The following is a 26500-nucleotide window of genomic DNA, read 5'->3' on the forward strand; positions in this document are numbered from 1 at the left end:
TTGTGGGTGGAACATTTCTACGTTAGTAAAACTTATTTTGTAGTTTCCCTTTGCTCACAAAAGATGAAGATGTGGTGCCTTCAAATTATGCTGTTCATCCTCTTCAGTAAGTTCTTTGAATTTATTTACAAATTATTTAAAATTTAATATTTATTGCTTTTATCTGTATTTATGCAAACACAAGCATTATATAGAATAATACCACCTTGATATTGGTTTTGGTATGTGTCTCCCTCTCTCTCTTTTTTTTCAAGTTAACATTTTTTTCTTGTTGTAGTGACCGGTGCAGCAGAGATTATCCATGTGTTTGGATATGAAGGAAAAGAAGCTAAAGTTTCCTGCTCTTATGAGAAGAGATACAAATCTGATGTGAAGTACTTGTGCAGAAACAACTGCGGCAGTGATGATGATGTTCTGATCACAACAACACAAGGAAGTAAATATAGATACTCCATCAGTGATGACAAAAACAAACAAGTTTTCACAGCCACCATCTCTAATCTTAATGAAAACGATGCTGGGAAATACTGGTGCGGGGTGACGAGGTGTGGAAAGGATTACTACCCTGCTGAAGTCAAACTTTGTGATGTCAATATCCTATGAATTATCATGTCTTTGTTGTGTCATATTTAACAAGATGTGGAAAAAATATCTATATTGAAGTCAGTCTGAATATAGTCAGAGGTAAATAAACTCCATATCAAATTTCTATATTGTTGTGAAGTAAAATTCATTATTTTATCAACACCACTTTGTTTGATTTGTAGTGGTTGACCTTATAATTTATTATGAAGATGGGATAAATTATAAATAATAAATTCAATTATCTACAATGTAAGTCATTTGTAATGAGGCACTTCTTTATTTCTATGAAAAGACATGGTCTCCTCCACTACACTGATGTGAAAAATGTTTTTACTTATAGGTTAATATTATTCAAACTCCCATAATAGAAAAGTTAGGATTTTTTTATACACTGATCTACTCTTTATTATCTTTTGTAAACATGAATCAATTTTAAGTGAACGAATCATTTTGATTCATTTCGTTCATTTACAGCGGGTTGCGGTGTAACCCTCTAGTAAAAATGGCCGCGGTTCTCAGACACTATATACTAAAGATAACATGGTTTGTTCAGCTGACAAATTCTAATACACAAAATGTCACAAGCAATTCAAACCATGTGAAAACCTAGGAAAGCAAATACACACCACAATAAAGTGACTTGTGTTCCTGCATCCTCCCCGATATTGTTGTTTAACAGCGCAGCAGTGACTTTGTAGCTGTCACGTGACAAATGAACGAGAGACCGATCCGCGAACGAGTTACTGCTGCTGCAGCCTGAGCTGTGAACGAAGAACGATGAACGGTGAACGATGAACGACAGAACGATGAACAGTGAACGAAGAACGAGAACGATGAACGAGAGCGGTGAACTGCTGCCGCAGCCTGAGCTGTGACGGCTGGTAGAGGACGAGTGAAAGTTTAACTTATTATGATAATGAGTGAGACTTTTAAAGCAACAAGTAACAAGTTCCCGAAAATATTTACATGGTGCATTTATTGTGTCCAAAACGCGACATTATCATTATTATTATTATTATTATTGATGTTATTGTCGTTGTTATTAATTATGTTACATTTTATTATTTTATGGAAGAGAATAACACAAATAACATGTTTATAATTTTCGAAAGAATTTATGTACAAACATAATTTACATTATTTACACAAAATCACTACACAAATCTACAAGAATCAAAGACCACTAATTAATTCTGATTCCATGAATAAATAATGTCTGTCGGGCGTCAGTTGACAAATAAATGACATATCAGATATCAGACATCATTCTTTCCTTGTTTCTCAGTCCACAGCTCCGTAGCGGAGCTCCAGCTGTCACGTGACAAATGAACGAAAGAACGAATCCGTAATGATCCGGATGAACGACTCGTGAACGGACTGTAGTGCTGCTGACACAGAGTCTGAGCGGCCTGGCTGTCACGTGACAAAAGAACGAAGACCTGAGTAGGGACTCACAGTTGAGTGAGTCGTGAACGAATCATTTCTGTTTCCTGTCCCGCTGACTGTGCTTATGGAGCTGCTGCCATGTGGCGAGAGAAGGTACTGCAATGAACTGGAAATGAACGAATCACTCACTGAGAGAACTAATCACTCCCAAGTCATAGAAAAGATTCGTTCATATTGAACGAATCGTTCACGACCGAAACAACACTATTGCAGACAGGCCTGTCAAGTACAGACTCTCTGTGTATGTGGAGCCACTCTGTTGTAGCATCTGTTGACTTTTTCAATACTTGAGCAATGACAAACAGTCTGATGGTCTTGTTCTTTAAACTTGTTTCGAATAGAGTTGCTGTATGACTTCATCCTTGTACGTAGAGTTTCAGGTTGGCTGTATGTGGCGTATTCTAGTGTTGGTTACGAGTTCAATGAACAATCTGCTAGTGGTGTAGTCTTCAAGTGATGTTCATTTCCAGCAGGACTTCTCTCATGCAGCTCCATAAGCACAGTCAGCAGGACAGGAAACAGAAATGAGTCGTTCACGACTCACTCAACTGTGAGTCCCTACTCAGGTCCTCGTTCTTTTGTCACGTGACAACAGGCCGCTCAGGCTCTGTGTCAGCAGCAATACACTCCGTTCACGAGTCGTTCATACGGATCATTACGGATTCGTTCTTTCGTTCTTTCGGTAACAGCTGAAGCTCCGCTACAGAGCTGTGGACTGAGAAACAAGGAAATGAACGATGTCTGATATCTGACGGTCATTTATTGTCAACTGACGCACGACAGACATTATTTATTCATGGAATCATAATTAATTAGTGGTCTTTGATTCTTGTAGATGTGTGTAGTGATTTTGTGTAAATAATGTGAATTATGTTTGTACATAAATACTTTCGAAAATGATAAACATGTTAATTGTGTTATTCTCCTCCATAAAATAATAAAGTGTAACATTATTAATAACAACAACAATAACATCAATAATAATAATAATAATAATAATAATAATGATAATAATAATGTCGCGTTTTGGACACAATAAATGCACCATGTAAATATTTTCGGGAACTTGTTACTTGTTGCTTTAAAAGTCTAAAGTCATTATCAATAAGTTTAACTTTCACTCGTCTTCTACCAGCTGTCACCGGCTGCAGCAGCAGTAACTCGCTCTCGTTCATCGTTCATCGTTCACTGCTCTCGTTCATCGTTCACTGCTCTCGTTCATCGTTCTCGTTCTTCGTTCACTGCTCTCGTTCATCGTTCATCGTTCATCGTTCACTGCTCTCGTTCATCGTTCACTGTTCTCGTTCATCGTTCACTGCTCTCGTTCATCGTTCACTGCTCTCGTTCATTTGTCACGTGACAGCTACAAAGTCACTTTTGCGCTGTTAAACAACAACATCAGGGAGGATGCAGGAACACAAGTCACTTTATTGTGGTGTGTATTTGCTTTCCTAGGTTTTCACATGGTTTGAATTGCTTGGGGCATATAGCATGATGGTTCTTTATACAACAGCAAATGAGATAATACAGGTCGAGCACATTCATTAGTGGCATCTGTCCTTTACACACAGATTTCTTCTCTGATCCTTCAAGTCCCTGAATTTTTTCACTATAGAATGAAATGTAGTAAACTAAAGGTTCTGTATTTTACTAACTTAACTAAACTAGAAATATTGATATTAATACCTTTACACAAGGATAAATATTAAATAATTGTTTGTTACACTGTCTGACAGACACCTGCTGCAGAAGCTCCACCAATGTCCAAAGTTATGAGGGAGGTTCAGTGTCCATCAGTTGTCCATATGAGTCTCAGGACCAGAACAACATGAAGTACATCTGCAGAGGAAACCAGCCGTCCTCATGTCTGCAGCAGGCACTAATCACCTCTAACAACAGACAAAACACACAGTTCAGTCTGACGTTCAGGCTGATGTAAGAAAACCAAAGTCAAAACCACTGCTAGTGGACACATAAGACTGAAATGTTCATTACAATCTACACTGATCAGCTGCAGCATTAAATCCACCTGGTGATTTTCAGCATGGAAAAATGTAATGCTGCCGTGATTGACAGGTGTCAGAATGTGCAGTGCATCACAGCTGGCTGTGTGTGGAGCTGCCATTCAGTCTACTCCTGATGACTGTCCCTCCTTATACCACTTGGAGGTCCTCGCCTCCTACTTTCATCTCAGGCATTTGCTCCCTTCAAAGGTTCAATCAGTGTCAATATTATTCCAGTCATTATCAATGGCAGACAGCCAACAGGCCACAGAGCAGTACAAAGAAACTATTCTAATCTTGTTGAGCCTCTGACCAACCCCAGTACTAATATTACAGTTTTTCTCGATTGCTAAGACACATTTCTTGAAAGCTGCTCTCCTTTTCTCTAAACTGTGAACACAAAACCAAAGTTTCAAGCTACATTCACAAAACCTCAGACTGTTCTTGCAAAACCAAACTTTCACCTCAAAACAGTTCAATCTGTACTCAAAACTAAACTATGTTGTCAAATCGTGCCCTGAGTCAATCAAAATTAAACACACTACTGAACAGTCACTAAACACTATGTGGAAAAATATAAAACACAATGCTCAGGACATGAAGCTGGAGAAATAAAAGTTTATTGTTCACTGTAGGCTAATTGCATGTTTCAAAACAAAAGAAATCTTGTGCATTTACACATAGCACTTGTAAAAACAAACCTAAATCTTATGCATTTGCCACTTGTGTACAGTAAGCCTATGTACAAATAAAATACAAAAATATACAAATAAGCGCATTACTCAGCCACAGCATCATGTCTCCGTACTGGGTCAGGCCACAGGACTTCATCCACATCACTGGCCACATTTTGTCTGGCCAGGCAACGGGGGAAGAAACCCCTGGCATGCCGTATCCAGGCTTGGCATGCCAGGGCTTGGCATGTCACCACAGGCAAGTTCCATGGCTTTCAGGAGATTTACCCTGGTGTAAGGTTGGAGTTCATATACCTTCCACCGCCATGAGGAGAAGAATTCCTCAATGGGGTTTAGGAAAGGGGAGTACGGTGGAAGGCAAAGATTGATAAAACCTTGGTTCATATTGAACCACTCTCTAACCTGGAGGACTCTGTGAAAACTCACATTGTCCCAAACAACAACATAGATGGGATGCTCTTCCTGCTGCCCTAACAGAGCATCTCGCATGTGATTGAGGAAGATGAAGAGCTGGTGAGTGTTGTAGGGCCCCAGGTTGGCGTGATGGTGGACAACCCCATGATTGCTGATGGCAGCACATAATGTGACATTGCCACCACGCTGCCCAGGAACACCAACAATGGCCCGATGGCCACTCACATTACGGCCTCTCCTTCTCCTTTTGGTGAGATGAAACCCAGCTTCATCCATGTAGATGTATTCATGGGGTCTTTCCATTGCATCCAGTTGAAAAACCCTCTGTAGAAATATAGTTTTGTAAGTGATACGGAAAGTGATTTTGGCCACTACAGTAAATCACTACTTGGAGTTATCAACATTGAATGTGTCTGGATATATGCCAACCTGTACATACTGGAATCTTTGCTCTTTAACTCTGTCTGAGTTGCGATCAAAGGGCACTCTGTATAGCTGTTTCATGCGCAGTCTGTTTTGCGCTTGAGGACACGATCAACAGTAGAGAGGCTGACACTGTTGATACCCTCAAAATTTACATGGTCCTCAATGATCTTCTGCAGAATTTCTCTCAGTTTAATGGCATTGTTCTCACGGACCATATCAACAATTAGGGTCTCTTGGTGTGGGGAGAACATACCTGTCCTCCCACCCCCATGTGGCAGTCTTTCAATTCTACAAAAAGAGAACATGGATTTACAAAAAATATACATGGAATACTAGGCCTACAAACAGTTAGACCAACCCCCCATTACAATACTACAGTACATTGGTACAGTGATATGGTAGTGAAACATATATTTACTTACAGTATACTGTGGTACAGTATATAGAGCTAAAATAATTATTTTCCTCACATTCACTTGCATTGACAGTTTTTCAATCCAGAGGTCCAGTGGGGTTTCACGGATGGGCAAGACTTACCAGCTCTATAGTATGTCGTACAGTAATTGCGGTCAACATTTACAAACTGTACTATAATGTAAAATAAAGGCATTTACCTGTGCTCTTCTCTAAATCTTCTGATTATGGTGGACACAGTGAATCTACTGATGTTTTGTTGTGCCCTTTGTCCAGCCTCCCTCATGCTCATACCATGAACAAGAACATGGTCAATCACAGTAGCTCTGATTTCATCAGATATTACTGTTCTTTGTCTTTGCTGATCACCTTGACCACCTCGACCTCCTCTCACACGAACTCTTCCTCTCAGATTTCTATCCATTGTAAGGTCTGACAAACCAGTGCTGTCTGAACTGGCTTACTGTATATGTTCCCTCACATCATTAGCCACAAGTGTGATCAGTTTTGAGTTGTTGTGTTCAGGTGTTGACGCCTGTGCTTTAATTGTGTTTGACTTTTGTCACCTGTGCTCACTATTATGCAGCACAGGTGCATCACAATGAAAATGTGTTGGCAAGTTGTGTCTAAACAGGTGAAAAGTGCTTATGGTTTTGCCAAAAGAGTGATTGATTCAATCAGTGGGTTCAGGCAACTGAGCATTTGGTTCAGACAATAGGGTGTAGTGTTTTAGCTATTGAGAAAAACTGTAGTGCCCCTACTACAAGACTTGGTCTTCTAAATGTCAGATCCCTCTCTAACAAAGCTTCTCTCTTAAATGACTTTATCCTCTCTCAGAATTTAGACTTCTTTTTCTTAAATGAAACCTGGCTGAAGAAAGATGAGTGCAACCAATTGCAAGAGCTCTGTCCCCCAAATTTTATTTATTTTACCTTCCCTAGATTAAGTGGTCGGGGTGGTGGTGTTGCTGTGGTCTTTAAAAATCAATTCTAATGCTCAATGCTATCACCGAAACAAGTTCACAGCTTTGAAGCTCTGTCCTTTCTTATCCACTGCTCTGCTCCTGTATGTTGTACTGTCATCTACCGCCCACCAAAAGCAAATAGTAACTTTATTTCAGAATTTTCCCAGTATGTTGCTGACATTGTTGTGAGGTATGATAAGGTAATTATTGCTGGAGACTTTAACCTTCATATTGATAATAATGCTAATACTCTAGCAAATGATTTCATCAGTCTTACTGAATCTTTCAACCTGGTTCAACACGTCAAAGGTCCCACCCATAACCAGGGGCATACCCTTGACTTGATATTCACTTTAGGATTGACTCTAAATTCCACTGAGTTAAAGGACTCCATCTCTGATCATAAAAGTGACTTATTTGATACTTGTCTTCATTCAATCACTGTACCTCTAAAATTCACAGTTAACCGCCATCTATTTAATAGCCAGTCAGCAGCGAAGTTCTTCTTTCTTGCACATCACATGTTGATGATATCGTCCGCCTTTTCAAAAATATTTGTGCCTCTGCGCTAGAGGCTGCTGCACCCTTAAAAACTGCAAATGCGTCCTGTAAAGACACCAACAAACAGCCTTGGATAGATGTCAGCATTCGTAATTGTAAATCGAGTGTAGGAAAGCTGAGCGGAGATGGAATAAAACTGGACTTCAAGTGCATTATGAAGCTATGAAAGAAGCATTACTCCACTACAATATGACAGTAAAGAATGCCAGAGCTAAATACTTCTCAGACCTGATCACTGCTTACTTCCATAATCCTAAATTTTTATTTCAGACTGTTGACAAGTTAGTAAACCCAACCCCTCCTAGCATCCTGGCTGAAAGTGATGCAGAGTGTGAGAAGTTCTTAACCTGTTTTAATGATAAAACAGAATCAAGCGGCCAATGAGGTATTTGTTTATATACTTTGTTTAATGTGTTTAAAGTGTCTTTATTTTAATTTTCGTTCGTACATTAGACGCACTAATCTGTGAAAAGCTGCATCTACAAGTTATCAAATTTTGTCAAAGATTGTCAGTATTAAAGTCTTCTTAAAAAAATGTCATCCTAAAGCCCACTTACACAATTTTAAGAGAAAACTCTGATGACGAATGCTTTTTATTTGGGATTTGTTCTTATGTAAGTACAAAGTCTATGCAAACTAAAGGCCACAATTTCTTTGCCAACATGCTTGTGCAAAATAATTGGTTATTTCCTGTTCATTGATTCTACAGTTGTCTTGTAGGAATTAAAATTATGTTTTTTAAATAATTTTTTAATTATATTACAAAAAATAATAGTGATTTTAAAGTGAATAAACAGTAAAGTTCACAATGTAGAAATCACATTCACTTGCCTTCTTGTTTCTGTGTAAGAGCCTATGTATACACATGGCAGATTCATGCATTTTCATGGCTCTGTTTGTCTGTGCGCAGGGGACATGACTAAAACACAATATTGGAAGCCTTAAGCAGCCATTAAGCATAAACTATAGCCTTTCCACTTCACATCCAGAATGAACTTTGTAGCATGTTATTGCTCATCTCTATTTCCCCTATTTATGTCCTGTCATACAAATGTCATATGGTATAAAAATATCTATACAAAGTCATATGAAACAAAATTTTAAGTAGTCCTAAGAAATGCTGTTGTTTTTTATACAGTCTTTTCACAGAAGACCAGCACTGTGACCTCTACCATCACAGCTCAGATCACAGGCAACACACATCCCAAGTAAACATATTAACGGTCTGTGTGTGTTCGAGTGTTGAACTTGTGGTGTCATTGTCTGAAATCAGTGACCCAGGAAATGAAACAAGAGTTCACACTTTTTTGTTCTTGAGATGGTGATAATAGAAACCTTTGTAGAACCTCCTCTGTAAACCTGTGCTGTTTTATTAATTTAAATAATCCTTTCTCTTGAGATTCATGTTAATTCAAAAGCTTTATCAGAAAACACTCAGCTCTGTTAGTTCAGAGCAACAGAACACATCTACTCCACATTAGCAAAGTTATATTATATCCACCACCTGTGTGAAGGGAAAACCAATGCACTCTCTTCAAAACTCTGATACAGAACCCCCCAGCTTTAGCCTATGTCTGTGTTTCTACCTTGTGTAGCCCCTAGTAGGAGAATGCCCTACCCTGTCTATCAGAATCTACAATGCTGAACCTGGCTGAGTATCTCAGATATCTGTTCTGTGTTTTCTACTGAGTCTTTGCTCCAGTGTGATTAAGTTCTGGTCAGATTCAAGGTTCTCTGTGTTCATTAATCACTAGGTTCGGTAAGGAGACTGGCAGTAGCAACTCTACAGAGAGAGCGAAAAGACCTCCATCCTACTAGGAATACACACATACACACTTACAAAGATGGAAAAGGGAGTGTATTTATAAAATGTAATCATAAATAACAAAGGTGACAAAACCAACAAAAACTTCCTCTAGATCACTGACTATAGATCAGATGTTCAACAAAATGAAGTATAAAAAAGTATAACCAATATTATCAGAAGCTCAACAAAGCGATAGAAAAAAATAATCAACACAATGTAAACAAATAAAACTGTTGTCAGGTCAACCCAAATATTCACTTGTCAGTTCTTATTGTTCTTTTTTTTTTATGTTCTTTAATCCTTGTTGAATGATTCCTTTAACAGTCTCACTGAGTTGTATTAGTTTCAGTATTCAGCCAAAATGATATATCCGAGATATTAAATGGAAAAAAATAGAATGACAGTTGATTCCTACCACTGCCTTGGAGTGATGACCTTGGAGTCCTGATGAGAAGACTTCAGCTCCACGACAGCAGAATTGTCCCTAAAAAAAAATAAATAAAAATAAAAAAAACAGACAAAAAACAGCCTGCACACAAGTAGAACAATTATCACAGAGTCCAAAACCTTACTTCAGCCTCCAATAGCCTTTAAATAAAATACAATACCTCAATAAAATACGTATACATATACATAAAACACAGCTGTCACGTTTCCTTTTACCAAATTCACAACAAACACATCTACTATAACCATTTTAGATGACATATGACAACAATTCTGACACATTAAAGCAATGTTACATGTCTTACCGAAGTTACAGTAGCTGCTAAACATGTGGCAGTCACTTAGCTTGTAAGCCTCAATTAGCCAGCAGAACCTGGCGGCTAATGAGTTTATTTAAACAATACAAACACTTCGTCTAACACAAAAAATTTCCATATCCTGACTGGTTTTACTTTGAAATATATTCGAAAGAACAAAACACACACTTTAGCTCTACTAGAATAAAGTCACCTGTGCTAACCAGCTAGTTTAGAAGCTAACTCACCAGGATAATCCGCTTAATTGAGAGGAACGCCCATCTGTGTTTTTTCTCTCGTCTCTTTCAATTCAGTTACATTCAGTAACTCCTCTCCCTAACAGCTCCAGCTCTATTGACTCTAGTGCAGCAAATGTCTAGACAAGAATGTCCTACGTGACTTTTAGAACTTTGAATTGTGTTTTTTTCTGCTCACACACCTGTCTGAGTTTTGTGGTCTGCTAGAGTCATGGGTGGGAGTGTAGTAGCGATGTTTCGTTCGTGAACGTTTCGTTCAATATGAACTAATCTTTTATATGACTTGGGAGTAATGAGTCCTCTCAGTGATTGATTTGTTCATTTCAGTTCATTGCTGTACTTTCTCTCGCCACATGGCAGCAGCTGCATAAGCTCAGTCAGCAGGACAGGGAACAGAAATGATTAGTTCACGACTCACTCAACTGTGAGTCAGTCCTCAGGTCTTCGTTCTTTTGTCACGTGACAGCCAGGCCGCTCAGGCTCTGTGTCAGCAGGCACTACGGTTCTTTCACGAGTCGTTCATACGGATCGTTACGGATCGTTCTTTCGTTCATTTGTCACGTGACAGCTGTACCTCACCTACGGAGCTGTGGACTGAGAAACAAGGAAATGAATGATGTCTGATATCTGACATTTATTCATGTCATTTATTTGTCACCTGACGCTCGACAGACATTATTTATTCATGGAATCATAATGAATTAGTGGTCTTTGATTCTTGTAGATGTGTGTAGTGATATTGTGTATATAATGTAATGTTGTACATAAATATTTTCGAAAATTAGAAACATGTTCATTGTGTTATTCTCTTCCATAAAGAAATAAAATGTAACATTATTAATAACAACATCAATAATAATAATAATAATAATAATCTTTGCATTTTGGACACAATAAATGCACCATGTAAATATTTCAGGAACGTGTTACTTGTTGCTTGTTGCTTTAAGTCTAACTCATTATCTAAATAAGTTTTACTTTCACTCTTCCTCTTCCAGTCGTCACGTGAAAGGTAGCTCAGGCTGCATGGTTTCGTTCATTGTCCACAGCTCAGGCTGCGGCAGCAGTACACTCGTTCATTGTCCACAGCTCAGGCTGCGGCAGCAGTACACTCGTTCATTGTTCACAGCTCAGGCTGCGGCAGCAGTACACTCGTTCATTGTCCACAGCTCAGGCTGCGGCAGCAGTACACTCGTTCGCGAATCAGTCTCTTGTTCATTTGTCACGTGACAGCTACAAAGTCACTGCTGCGCTGTTAAACAACAATATCGGGGGGGGATGCAGGAACACAAGTCACTTTATTGTGGTGTGTATTTGCTTTCCTTTTTTTTTCACATGTTTTGAATTGCTTGTGGCATTTTGTGTATTAGAATTTGTCAGCTGAACAAACCATGTTGTCTTCAGTATACAGTGACATTTTTACATCGCCCACTAGAGGGCTAACCGCCACCTGGTGTAAAATGAACGAAATGCACAAAATGACTCAAAATGACTCGTTCACTTTACAGTTCGAGACTCACGGATCTGAGTCAGTTCAAAGAATCGAATTTCCCATCTCTAATCTGAGGGTGGGCGGAGGAGTCCCCCAAAAACAACCGAGGTGCAACTGCTCCGGTTTGCAAAGGTTCCTACCTAAAGTGCTGCTCATACTTATTGTTTTATTACTCAATAAAATTGAAAACCCTGTGTGACATAATTATCACTACTCCTTTTAAAATGACGAAATCATCTAAAAAGAAAATTAAATTACCACAAAAGCGGTCACACAATTTTGGGTGTATCACACTTTGTTGTTGAAATCTAAAACTAACTGAAAACATGTCAATGAATAGCAGTTAACCTACAGTAAAGCTCTGGTATTTAACTTTATTACAGATATTTTAAAAGAAAGAGGACAAAACTTGTTTTTGGGAAAGTGCAGTTGATGCATCCCATCTGCCGTGCTCAACAATGCTCTGCAAGCTCCTTTAGGTGTCAGTTATTCAGTTATAGTCTAAATAAAACAAATAAGAAAAAGCTACAACTGAGCCTCATTCAAAAACATTTACAAGCGACTTAATGGGACGTGTCGATAGCTCCTCTCCAGAATCAGTTTTAGAATTTGTTGCTACATGAAAAACATATTAATAACACTCCTGTGTAGGATTTTAGTTCAGGTCAGTCTTTTATGTCCATGTTTAACACGTCTCTCTCCACTCATGATCAGATCTGCAATGAGCGTGAGGACTCTTAGATTCACTGACAGCTGCTTCTAGTTTTTCTTTGTTTTCTTCATGCTAAGGAAAAACAAATACTGGATGAGGGAACCATGTTACATTGAGCACTTTATAACATGACAATGGTTTCATGTAATATATTCATAAATTATCCTAGGTTCCTTTGGTAAAAGAAAGTATCAGCTTATCACATACAATGATGCATGGTGTTACAGGGAGGCTTTCTACTTGTACTTCTTTGGCCGGGCATGTTTCTTTTACGTATTGAAAAAGCTTCTCCTCTTTTTCATTAAAATAGCAAAGAAGAAGGACCACCATATCTTTGACAACTTCTGAGCAACCATCCAACTTTCCACTCAAAATTTCCCTCGTTTCGCTAAGCAACTGGTGTCTCACTCACAGGCATACGTTTCATGTTGCGCTTTGTGCAGCTATGTGTCTTGAACAGCTGCCCTCTTTTCGGTTGGGACTTTGTCTGTGTGTCATGATTCCAGCTCCTCCTGCCTGTCAGGTGACCTGCTGATTGGATATTGTCTGCACCTGTGTCTCCCCTGTATCTTTATTAGCAGGTCTGTCAGTCTCCTGTTTGCGCTTCATTATCCGTGGTGCTGAAGACCGCTTCACATTTTCAATTTGAGCTTGTAATTGCTTGACCGGGGAGTGATATCCTGATCCTACCACATCACCTTCAATGACATCTTGCAGTGATTTTGGATACTTCCTAAACAATTTTTGGCAACTTCTGTGGAAGCTTATTTACCAGGTGCAGCACAGCCATTCATCATCTCGGAAACAACAATCCGGATCATTTCTCTCCGTAACCTTGGGCTTGGCCTCTTCTCTCTCTCTCCACACATCAGAGTTGTATCCTTAACAAACTGAAAATCCTCAATGGTCTCCACCCCCAATGACTGAAGCATCTCCCCTACAATATTTAAAACTTGGCTGTGGCTCCACTGGTTTCCCACAATGATACAGCTGTTGTCAAGCGACCCCTGGCGACTGCAACTCGTTCTATTATGCCTCAGTGGGAATTACCGCTGGTTTTGTGAGCCCTTAAAAACACTACTTTTGAGCCTATATCGCAAATCTCTCTCAGGCTCCTTTCTTTCTCTGTTCAGCTGAAAGGGTGAGCAATCTATGTGCACTGTCGGTCTCACCTTTATGCCTTGTTATCAGAGAGGATAGAGCCTTGGCCATTCTCAGACCTAATGTGGCGTTCATGCCTAAAATAATAACTTTCTCCTTTAAATCATTGGAGGGGTTTTTCCCTCCTCCCCACCGTGGTGCAGAGGAGGAGTTCGCGCAGTCTAGAGGTGGGAAAAACGAGTTTTTGAACTGACTCAGATCCGTGAGTCTCGAACTCTAAAGTGAACAAATCATTTTGATTCATTTCGTTCATTTCGTTCATTTTACAGCGGGTTGCAGTGTAACCCTCTAGTGGGCGATATAAAAATGGCCGCGGTTCTCAGACACTATATATTGAAGACAACATGGTTTGTTCAGCTGACAAATTACAATACACAAAATGCCACAAGCAATTCAAACCATGTGAAAACCTAGGAAAGCAAATACACACAATAAAGTGACTTGTGTTCCTGCATCCTCCCCGATATAGTTGTTTAACAGCGCAGCAGTGACTTTGTAGCTGTCACGTGACAAAATAACGAGAGACCGATCCACGAACGAGTGAACTGCTGCCGCAGCCTGAGCTGTGAACGATGAACAATGAACGACAGAACGATGAACGAGAGCGGTGAACTGCTGCCGCAGCCTGAGCTGTGACGGCTGGTAGAGGACGAGTGAAAGTTTAACTTATTTGGATAATGAGTGAGACTTTTAAAGCAACAAGTAACAAGTTCCCGAAAATATTTACATGGTGCATTTATTGTGTCCAAAACGCAACATTATCATTATTATTATTATTATTATTATTATTATTATTATTGATGTTATTGTCGTTGTTATTAATTATGTTACATTTTATTATTTTATGGAAGAGAATAACACAATTAACATGTTTGTAATTTTCGAAAGAATTTATGTACAAACATAATTTACATTATTTACACAAAATCACTACACACATCTACAAGAATCAAAGACCACTACTTAATTATGATTCCATGAATAAATAATGTCTGTCGGGCGTCAGTTGACAAATAAATGACATATCAGATATACAATCTTTCCTTGTTCTCAGTCCCAGTCAGATCACTGCAGACAATGAACGAAAAGAATTAATATCCGATGAACATTGAACCTGCTGTAACAGTTTGCTCAGTTACCAAAGAACAAGACCTGGGATCACGTGAACGAATCATTTCTGTTTCCTGTCCCGCTGACTGTGCTTATGGAGCTGTTGCCATGTGGCGAGAGAAGGTACTGCAATGAACTGGAAATGAACAAATCACTCACTGAGAGAACTAATCACTCCCAAGTCATAGAAAAGATTCGTTCATATTGAACGAATCGTTCACGACCGAAACAACACGATCGCGCACCACCTCTGCACTGTTCGTTCACTGTCACATTATGTGGCGCGCACAGCGGTTTTCAGACAGACTCAACAACTGTTTTTGCAATACAGGGAACATTCCCAAAGGGAAAGCTCTGACCAAACAAAAGCTGTCTCACTGGCTGTGTGACGCTATCACACAGGGCCTCACTGGCTCCCCCTGTGCCAGCTGAAGTAAAAAAAGCTTGGCTTTTGGGAGCAGTGCTCAGGTCATGCAGGGCTTTTATACTCTGTGGGCGGACCTGAGTGAGGTAGCCCAGTGGTGGCACAGGGTGCGAAAAAATTCTTCACAACTGTTCATGCATGCAGGGATAAACCCAATAGCCAACAATATGCAACCTGAGGCACAGAAATTTTCCATTGCCACACATCATCTGCTGCATCTTTCACTCTTTCTGGGTGTCACCAATAATGAGGGGCAGCAGCCTCAGAAAATTTGAGTTCTTTATTCAATTGTCTGGTTGATAAGATATACAAGTGAACTTCCTGCAGCAATGCACCAGTATGAGCAAAACGAGGAAATCTGACTGTTTGTGAATCTGTTCAGGTGCTTAAAGGCACATAGAAAAGAAGCGTGCACACGTAGTAGAGTATGCGCGTCAGAGTCGTCATGCACGTCATGTCATGTGATGGGTGCAACTCTTCTTATTATTATTTGAGCAAGAATCGGCATGAATTAAAATATTTCCTCCTCAAACTTGGTGTCAGAAGTTGGATGTCGCGAGTGACCACCTGAGTGAACAGAGGTGAATACCCTGAAGATCAGACTCTCGATCTTCCAGCCGCCTCAGACATAGCAAAGGGAGAACTGTTTCACTCCGCACGAGGTTGTCTACTGGCGACATTCAACGAACCCTAAAAGACTGATCCGGTGAGAGAAACTCTAAATTAAATTTAAAAAAAGAATAAATTAAAACAAAGAGAGAAAAAATAAAGGAAAAGGAAAAAAACTGTGTTTTTGTGCATTTCACACATTTCATACTGTGTAATATTGTGGGAAGCCTTTGTTTTTTTCCTTCGTTCTATGAAGACCTGAAGTAGATGTCTGACTCACGACTGTGTAGCGATGCACAGCTCGATTCAGATCATCAAGTTCGCTGATGACACGACTGTGGTGGGTCTCATCAGCAAGAACGACGAGTCAGCGTACAGAGAGGAGGTACATCAGCTCTCAGCCTGGTGCAAGGCCAACAACCTGTCTCTGAACGTTGGGAAAACTAAAGGGATGGTTTTTGACTTTAGAAGAGCAAAGAGTGACCACTCCCCACTGATCATCGATGGAGCGTTAGTGGAGATCGCCAAGAACACCAAATTCCTTGGTGTTCATCTGGAGGAGAACCTCACCTGGCCACTCAACACCCGCTCCATCAGCAAAAAGGCCCAGCAGCGTCTCTACTTCCTGAGGAAGCTGAGGAAAGCCCATCTGCAGCCCCCCATCCTGACTACATTTTACAGGGGGACCATTGAGAGCATCCTGAGCGGCTGCATCGCTGCCTGGTTCGGGAACTGCACCGTTTCGGATGGCAAGGCCCTACAACACACCCAATCTTCACACTTCTGCCATCAGGGAAGAGGTTCCAGAGCATTCGGGCCCTCACAACCAGACTTTTGAACAGTTTCTTCCCCCAAGCCTTCAGGCTCCTCAACACACACACAACAAATCTGAACTGAGCACACACACTCACTAGATTTGACATGTTGACTTTGCTGTTCTTGCACATAATTTTCACCATAGTTTTTATAGTACCTCAGATGTAAATTGTACATTTTTGCTACTGGTCGCTGCTGTTTTGTGTTTTGTGTTTCTGTATTTGCACTGTCTTCAGATGTCTGTCTGCACTTTTTCTTTGTCTTCTTGCACTGTTTGCACAGGATGCACTTTATGTGGCTAGGACTACTTAGCAGTCCTCAGCTCCATGTTCTGTCTTGTTACCGTCTTATGTAGCACCATGGTTCTGGAGAAACGTTGTCTCATTTCACTATGTACTGCTTCAGCAACCAGTGCCTGACAGTTTTAAGGCCATTCTATCATGCAACTGTGAGCTTTCTGAGGAAAGGAGAGTGTCTGGATCAAAGGCAATCCCTATAGCCAAAATGCTGAGACATGTTATTTCTGCCAAATGTGCTCAAATGGCTCCTTGTATTGGTGCCACACTTGCCAACCATTTGAATGAAAAATTCAGTGGCTTGGAAAAGGTGAACTCCCTGTCTGTGGCCACCATCTTGGATCCACGGTTTAAACAGGCTGGCTTTACTAATCAAAGCAATGCCCAGGCTTCTGTAGAAAGGCTGACACGAGAGTGTGCCAGTCTTATTGATAGGTCAGCAGAAGATGTGCCACTGGAGACTGCAACAACATCTGCCAATGCTGGTGAAGAAAGGTACAACTTGTGGGCTTTACTGGACAACTATGTGGAGTCTCAGCACCGCACCAGCAGTGCATCTGCCAGCGCTGCAGTGGAGATCCAAAGGTATGCACATTGATTTTTATTGAAATATCAGTTGTTTTAATCAGTCATTCATTGTTTTACTGTCTGTGTCATAGGTATTTGAAAGAACAAATTCTGACAAGAGCAGAGCATCCCCTGAAGTACTGGATGGCATGAAAGACTTTATATACCACGCTGTGGAAACTTGCATGCAAGTATCTGTGCATCCCAGCATCATCTGTTCCCTGCGAAAGGATATTTTCTAAAGCTGGGGAGCTGGTCAGCCTGAAGAGGAGCTGACTGAAGCCTGCGACAGTGGAAAGAATCTTATTTCTCAATAAAAACCTGTGAAGACAACTAACTTGTCTGCTCCTGTAAATAATCATTCCAAATCAACCATACAAGTCCTCAACTGACAAACCATTATCTTTAAAGGTTTTCCTTTAAAAATGTTACATTTTTTGTGTCCAACGAAAACACTTCACACAAAAAATTATACGTTTCTGAATTCAAACACTGATCATTTGCAAAGTAGGAAGGATCTCTAACGCTGTTAGGGGTAATAAACCCTTAACCAACATTTAACCCATATTATAATTTGCATTAATTCTTTGGGTTAATCTGGAATGTGTTTTAGAGTATGGGAGAGATCATCTGCATATTAAATTGTAATGACTATATAATCATTAATTGGTATGAATGAACAAAACACTTGAATGACCACACAGACTTTTCTGAACTTTTATTAGTTCAGGGATTGAAACAGTGCCAGAGCTTCAGTCGTGCCGTTTAGAGGATGCTATGGCTTCAGTTGTCAACCAGATGTCACCATCACTGAGGCCTTAAAGCTTTGAACCTTTTTCCACACAATTGTTAGGAAAGCCTCAGTGATTCATGAGGCTTCATTTGCCCACCACTATCTAATACCCACTCACAGTGCAACGCTTCATTTGTGTGCTCACAGTAATTTTCTCTGGATCAAGTGTCTCATACTGAGTTCAGTGTAACAGTAAAGCAGCTCCAGCAGAGGGCTCAGTGGGACTGTGTTTTACAGGAAGTGGACCTGATCAGGAGCGTCCAGGACCTTCTGAAGAGAACTACAGCTCAGGTTGTCACTCAGATCAAGTGAGTGTCTCTTTACAGAAACGTACATTTCCTGACATGTACGTCATTCATAAAATGTCATTTAGACGTCTGAATTGACCAGGCTGTAATAAAGTATCTATCTATCTTTGATGTGTGTGTCAGGTTGAACAGAGAGGCCAAGCACATGTTAGAGTTGGACTGGTCTGATAAGTACCAGGCCTACAGCTTTGATGACCACTGTGGGAGACACAGTAACAGGAGTCCAGACACAAAGCACCACGCAGGTCCTCGCTCCAACTGGTCAAGGCAGATGGCCACCCGCCCTAAGTCTGGTTCTTATGGAGGCTAGTTCTTGCTCAAGTGGGGTTGTTGGGTTGTTTTCTATGTGATTCTGATATTAAAGGTAAGTAAATTTGTTTAAAGACCTCTAGACATCTATCTCTTCTAACAATATGTTTTTATGTATTCTCTATGCTAAGCTCGACTCGAGTTTCTAAAAAACAGGAAAACTGAAACATAAATAGCCACAAATGATCAAAATAAGGAGAAATAAAGACATATTCTCAAATGAAACTAATCATGGATTTACTATACAGTAATTTACTATACAGTAATTTACTGTACAGTAATCTGTGAATTCACTTGGAAATAATAAATTGTGGTTGGACAGCTGCTAGATGGTATGTCAGCGCTACACTACATGGTTTTTGGTGTCTTGTCCAAGGACACCTCAGCAAGCAGCCAGGAGGGGAATCACACTACTCATCCTGGGGTTTGTAGGCGACTGCTCTACCACCTGAGCTACTGCCGCCCCCAATATCTGGTTTGTTTTAAATGTGGATCTACCCTCAGTCTCTGTTGTTAGAGAGAGTGTGAGGTGCCACGACTGAGGATGTTATGAAGCTAAACTTCATGCAAAGAGACAGAGTTCAGACAGGCAGCTCCATTCTTACTGGTCTGGACATTCATGGTCTGTCCCTCTGATGGACTCAGTACAGATCCTATCTATCCTCATCAGTTCCTTAGAGAACCTCAACATCTTCAGCTCTGGTACTTCCAACTCTGCCTCCTGTCTTTTCTCCAGTGCCACTGTCTCATGTACAGCATCACTGGTCTCACCTCCTTCTTCAACAACTTTCCTTTCATTCGTGCTGATACTCTTTAATCAACACTCCTCTTCACCTCTTTTCCACACTCTCTGTTGCTTGTAAGAACTTTTAACTGTTCTTTGGGAAAAAGAACATTAATTCACCATTCAACATAATCTTGTCTAAGGAAAATGATGCACCTCACATCAAGAGACCTTGGATCTGTCTAAATAAGCATAAAATGGTCACTTAGAGTTATTAAATAAGTTAATTCAAGTGGCATTTAAATAGATTTCTGGTGTGGTGACTGTGTCATTGAAATAACAATTGAAAAAACAGATACAAGATGCTGTATACATTTTAAAATGCAGTTACCATTACACACATGTACAATTGACCTTCTCAGTGTGTAAAGGTGTTAGATTAGAGCGCCCCTTGGTGGAAGAAATGTGAAGACTTGTGATGACTTAACTACATTGACAATATGTCAGCCAAAAGCTGACATAGCTGATCATTCTTTCACGTCCTGCAGTGATAAACATTATATTTATTAACTATAGTCTAAGTGGATTCAAATGAAGGCGAGTTTGTTTTCTTTGTACCACCTCAGTCAGTTTAACTGATATGAGAATATGAGAATGAATTACTGTTATAATTTCTCTGTTTCACACGTAAGGATCAGAAATCAGGAAGTGAGTTTGTCAGAAAAGATGCATCTCTATAAAAAACTCTCTCAAAGCGAAACAGTTCAGCATTTGCATGGCACACTCACACAAATTCTGGGTGGAACTTTTCTATGTTAGTATAACTTATTTTTGTAGTTTCTCTTTGCTCACAAAAGATGAAGATGTGGTGCCTTCAAATTCTACTGTTCATCCTCTTCAGTAAGTTCTTTGAATTTATTTACAAATTATTTTAAATGTAATATTTATTGCATTTATTTGTATGTAAACACAAGCATTGTATAAAATAATATCACCTTGATATTGGTGTTGGTGATCTGTCTTTCTTTTTTCACTTTTTTTCTTTTGTTGTAGTGACCGGTGCAGCAGAGATTATCCATGTGTTTGGATATGAAGGAAAAGAAGCTAAAGTTTCCTGCTCTTATGACGAGAGATACAAGTCTAATGAGAAGTACTTGTGCAGAAAAAACTGTGGCAATGATGATGATGTTCTGATCAGAACACCAGAAGCACAGAAGAACAGATACTCCATCAGTGATGACAAAAACAAACGGGTTTTCACAGCGACCATCTCTAATCTTAATCAAAATGATGCTGGGAAATACTGGTGTGGGGTGGATATTAGTAGAAAATTGGATTACTACCCTGCTGAAGTCAAAGTGGAGGTGGTATCAGGTAAATTGAGCTGATTGTCATCACTTTTTGTTATTAATATAAAATTTTCATGTTATTTTTATGTCTTATAATGATATAATGATAATGATTTACAGTGAGGTCAGTCTAAATATAGTCAGATTAAATGTCCAATTTTAATTGTTATCAAGTAAAATTCATTACTTTGTTAATCAACACACTTTGTTTGATTTGTACTGGTTGACCTTATAATTTATTATGAATATAGGATCACAGAATATTAAAGTCAATTATTTACAGTGTTAGGTACTTGTAAAGAGGCACTTCTTTGTTTAATATACTTCTATGGAAAGACATGGTCTCCTCCACTACACTGATGTGACAAATTAATTTACTTTGTAGATTAATCTTGACAATTTCTACATTACAATTAAAACTTAACTTACAACTGATCTCCTTAAATTGTCTTTTGTAAACATTAATCAATTTTAAAAAGTTGGGACTGAGGCTTGTTGCAGACAGGCCGGTCAAGTACAAACTCTCTGTGTATGTGGAGCCACTCTGTCGTATCACTTTTGACTTTTTCATCTTTAGCTGACAACAGTCTGGATGGTCTTGTTCTTTGAACTTGTTTCAGAATAGAGTTAATGTACAGCTTCATCCTTACACAGTAGAGTTTCAGGTTGTATTTCAGTGGTTTACTCCCAAGCCTGTGTGGCTGTATTCAACATTATATCATGATGGTTCTTTATACAACAGCAGCTGAGACGTTAACGCAGGTCGAGCACATTCAATAGAGGTATCTGCTCTTTCTCCCCTGATCAGGGCTGTTTATAAATCAGCGTCAGACACTTGTACAGGCTCGTGTGTAGTTAGCCTGTTAATGCGAGCGTCTCTTTGCTAACCTGCTTCAGGTTCTTCTACTTTCAACTCTTTTTAACAAAACTGTTTAACTTTTCTTTTAACTTTCATGTTTTAGATAAATTCAACTATGTTTTATAAACTTCAACAAATCGATTTCAGCTTTTTTAAGTTAACATTCAGCTGTTTTATCTTCTTCTTCATATGTTTATCTCTGTTAAAACACTTCCTGTTTCTCTTCAGCTAATTTCAGCAGCGTTTTAAAACGTTCCAGCCTTTATCTAAATTACTGCTTAAACAAATTTACTTATGTTTTATCAACTTTAGCAAATCTATTTCAGCTTTTTTAACTAAACATTTAACTTTACCTTTAACTGTTAAGATAAATTCAGCTGTTTTAATAACTTCAACAAATCTATTTCAGCTAATTTTAACTAAACACTTTAACTATTGTTTTAATTTTTATATTTTAGATAAATTCAGCTATGTTTTATTAACTTCAACAAATCGATTTCAGCCTTTTTTAAGTCAACATTCAGCTGTTTTATCTTCTTCTTCATATGTTTATCTCTGTTAAAACACTTCCTGTTTCTCTTCAGCTAATTTCAGCAGCGTTTTAAAACGTTTCATCAACTTTCAGCAGTTCTTCAGGAATCGATTCAGCGTTTCAGCATTCACAGTGTATTTTCTTCAGGAAATGCTTTATCTAGTGAAATTTAGAATCTTACTATTTTTTTTAATATTGCATTGACATTGATTCTCTTTAAGCTCATTGGCAGAAAGTAATAAGCTCCAGCTATTATGAATTGGAAAGACAGAGCTTTTAGTGGATGGATGATCAATTTTGGAATCACCCTTAATGTTGTTACTTGAATATTTTATAAACCTCTTTAAGCTGAAAAATGAGGTCTGTCTATTTGTTACTGATGTATAACATACAAATACACTGTTAATATTAATACTTTTCTCTGATAAACAAAGGTTCAAGCTAAATGCCAAATCACATATTATAGTTTTTATTGCATGATATAATTAAAGATTGTTAAAACTGATCTACACTAAAATTAAAAGCTGCTTATATATAAATGCACTAGTAACAATATTCCACTGATACTGACGTTATTGTGTCTGCAGATACTGAACACTTTTTAAATTAATACTTCTGTATTTTACTAAAATTTCATGAATATTAAAATTTATATTTTGTATTATTTAAGTATAAATACTAAAAAAATATTGTCTGTCTGTTACACTCTCTGGCAGACACCTGCTGTGACAGTTCCAGCAAAGTCCAAAGTTATGAGGGAGGTTCAGTGTCCATCAGTTGTCCATATGAGTCTCAGGACCAGAACAACATGAAGTACGTCTGCAGAGGAAACCAGCCGTCCTCATGTCTGCAGCAGGCACTAATCACCTCTAACAACAGACAAAACACACAGTTCAGTCTGACTGATGACAAGGAGTCAAGAAAATTCACAGTGACCATTACCAGTTTGAGCCAAAAGGATTCTGGGTCGTACCTTTGTGGAGTAAAGAGAAACACAGGACTAGATGTTTTCTCTGCTGTTGATCTGGAAGTCAAAGGTGAGAGGTCACAGTTTAAAGCAGACAAAAGGACCAAAAGATGACAAAGATTCCACACTTAGGTCATGTGGAAAATACTTATAATTAATAAATAATTATTTAAGGGATCAAATGTTGCTCATCTCTCCTTTTTGACAGAGATTTAATGGATCTGGCTCGCTTCTGTGTTTGTAACAGTATGTGCTTTCTTTATTTATTGTTAATGTCAGAAAACACCTGCTGCAGAAGTTCCACCAAAGTCCAAAGTTATGAGGGAGGTTCAGTGTCCATCAGTTGTCCATATGAGTCTCTGGACCAGAACAACATGAAGTACATCTGCAGAGGAAACCAGCCGTCCTCATGTCTGCAGCAGGCACTAATCACCTCTAACAACAGACAAAACACACAGTTCAGTCTGACTGATGACAAGGTGTCAAGAAAATTCACAGTGACCATTACCAGTTTGACCCAAAAGGATTCTGGGTCGTACCTTTGTGGCGTCCAGAGAAACACAGGACTGGATGTTTTCTCTGCTGTTGATCTGGAGGTCAGAGGTGAGAGGTCAGAGTTTAAAAGTGATGACAGGGCTAAAATTTGACTGACAAAAAGAGACCAAGATTTTACATTTACATGATTTGTCAAATTAATTTAAATATTTAAAGTAAAGATTAAACATAACATGAATATATTTCTATGAGTGTTAATAAATTTCTATATAATTTTGCTCAGACTTGTTTCTGGGAGGTGCAAATGCTGTATCTTTCTGTACATTATTGTCTCCTAAATGGTTTAGTATTATTATTATTATATCAGAAAACACCTGCTGTGACAGTTCCACCAAAGTCCAAAGTTATGAGGGAGGTTCAGTGTCCATCTGTTGTCCATATGAGTCTCAGGACCAGAACAACATGAAGTACATCTGCAGAGGAAACCAGCCGTCCTCATGTCTGCAGCAGGCACTAATCACCTCTAACAACAGACAAAACACACAGTTCAGTCTGACTGATGACAAGGAGTCAAGAAAATTCACAGTGACCATTACCAGTTTGACCCAAAAGGATTCTGGGTCGTACCTTTGTGGCGTAAAGAGAAACACAGGACTGAATGATTTCTCTGCTGTTGATCTGGAGGTCAGAGGTGAGAGGTCACAGATCTACCTCATCACACACTGAGTTGAGTCACTGTTGTTTCACATCAATAGAAATGTACATAAAGTAAATGGAGTTTTTGTTTGTTCATCACTAAACTTTGAAAGCTGATGTGTTATTAGGTCATTTTGCTTAAAGCCTCTTCTGTCTCACAGAGTGGTGCTGTGTGAAGTCCAACAAACTGAGCGGCCCTGTGGGACGTCCACTAACTATGCAGTGTCCCTATCCACCACAACATGGGACAAACAGGAAGTTCCTCTGTAAGGGAGACCACCACAGAAACTGTACAGACATGGTGACCAGTCAAAACAGCTCAGGACACACTGACGTCAGGTTCACTCTGCTAGATGATGTTTCTTCCAGTTCTTTCTCAGTGACCATCACAGAGCTGAAAGCAGGTGATGCTGGGACATACTGGTGTGGTTCAGACTCACAGTGGACTTTTGGAAACTACACCAAGATTCAACTGTCACTAGGTAAAAGAGCAACACAGTTACAATGCAGCTGATTATATGAGGGAGCAGTACGACCAGCTGACCTACAAACAATACACGTAGTGGGTATGGTCACAGTGTGGGGATCCAGTATGTATTCAGGAAGTAGTCCAGGAAATGAGTGTAAATGATCATATCGTCCAGCTGAGTAAAAAAACTGATCCTGTGTGTATATGTGATAAACTAGCAGCTGTATTAAAACACACGTTAATTAAGACAGTGATGCTACATTTCTCATATGTGGTGTTACTTCTGCTACTGTGTGTGAATGATGAAGCAAATGTCATCAGATAAATGAGGAACATGCTGCTACTGTGAGTTATCAGGAAGGTTATTTTAACATTTTTCTTTTTTTCAGATGTGGTGGTCTTTAACCCTGTGGTTTTCATTGTACCGGCTGCACTGATGTTCATACTGATATTTGTCCTGGTTGTAATTTGTAAATACAAATGTCACAAAGTGCAAGGTATGTTTTACATACAGTACAAATGTATGCACGCAAACAGAAACATGAACACATACACACAGGCAATGTACATACATGTGAATGTAAACAAACTGAACATTTGTACTGTGCTGTTTCCAGGAACTGCAGCCAGAGAGAACAGAACAACCACCAGAGCGGCAGATGAAGAAGAAGCTGATGTAAGAAAATCAAAGTCAAAACCACTGCTAGTGGACACATAAGACTGAAATGTTCATTACAGTCTACGCTGATCAGCTGCAGCATTAAATCCACCTGGTGATTTTCAGTGTCAGTCTCACATATCTTAAAAACTACTGCTGTTAAAGTTTGAACAGTCATTTAAGTCTCAGCAGGATGAAGTATAATATATTTAGTGTTATCATCACGTTAAAACTTTCATTTGTCCTGTGTTACGATTCCTCCCTTTGCCCCTGTCTGTGGGTTTTGTTTTGTTTTGTTTTGTTTTGTTTTGTTTTGTTTTGTTTTGTTTTGTTTTGTTTTGTTTTGTTTTGTTTTGTTTTGTTTTGGTTTGTTTTGTTTACTCACTCTCCTGCCACACCCATATATGGACTTCTTCTTCCTCCACTCTCAACTCACCAGACTAATGACTGACTCGTTTCACCTGTGCATCTCTTTGCTTTATAAGCACCCCTCAGTCCTCAGTTGATTGCTGGTTTATCATGTTACTCTGTGCGTTTCACATGGATCCCTGTTTGTTTGATTGTTTGTTTGTTTGTTCGTCTGTCAGTCAGTTGGTCTTTGTCACAGTCATTTTGTATAACTCTGGACTTTCTGTTTGTGTCACCCCGGACTGCACTTCAGTTTGTTGGACCTTGGTTTCGTTTGTGAGTTTATGTTTTTGTGAGTTTGTAGTTGCCTGCCTTTTGCAGTGTATTTTCGTTGTTACTTTGTATGTCTGTTTATGGTACTTATCCACCGTGTTATCAGGTCTCGTCAAGTTGATACTTTGTTAGTTTGTGTTAGTTCCCTGTGTCCCCTG

At 39.2% G+C, this 26500-nt stretch overlaps 1 protein-coding gene across 1 annotated transcript; it reads left to right on the forward strand.

Moving 5' to 3' along the window:
- On the forward strand, nt 1-25666 carry LOC113161873 (polymeric immunoglobulin receptor-like). Its single transcript, XM_026359687.1, has 9 exons — nt 1-106; nt 278-545; nt 638-684; nt 23093-23413; nt 23623-23946; nt 24206-24529; nt 24696-25016; nt 25393-25426; nt 25630-25666. The coding sequence occupies exons 1-9, from the start codon at nt 64-66 to the stop codon at nt 25664-25666; spliced, it is 1719 nt and encodes a 572-aa protein (XP_026215472.1). The 5' UTR covers nt 1-63.
- The last annotated feature ends 834 nt before the right edge of the window (nt 25667-26500 follow it).

This window comes from Anabas testudineus, chromosome 1, assembly GCF_900324465.2.
Source record: "Anabas testudineus chromosome 1, fAnaTes1.2, whole genome shotgun sequence".
NCBI classification, from domain to species: Eukaryota; Metazoa; Chordata; class Actinopteri; order Anabantiformes; family Anabantidae; genus Anabas; species Anabas testudineus.

Coding starts and splice junctions, on each gene's coding strand:
- LOC113161873 (XM_026359687.1), top strand. CDS start 64: ATGAAGATGTGGTGCCTTCAAATTATGCTGTTCATCCTCTTCA. Junction 107..277: donor TATGCTGTTCATCCTCTTCA/GTAAGTTCTTTG, acceptor TTCTTGTTGTAG/TGACCGGTGCAGCAGAGATT. Junction 685..23,092: donor CAGTCTGAATATAGTCAGAG/GTAAATAAACTC, acceptor ACTCTCTGGCAG/ACACCTGCTGTGACAGTTCC.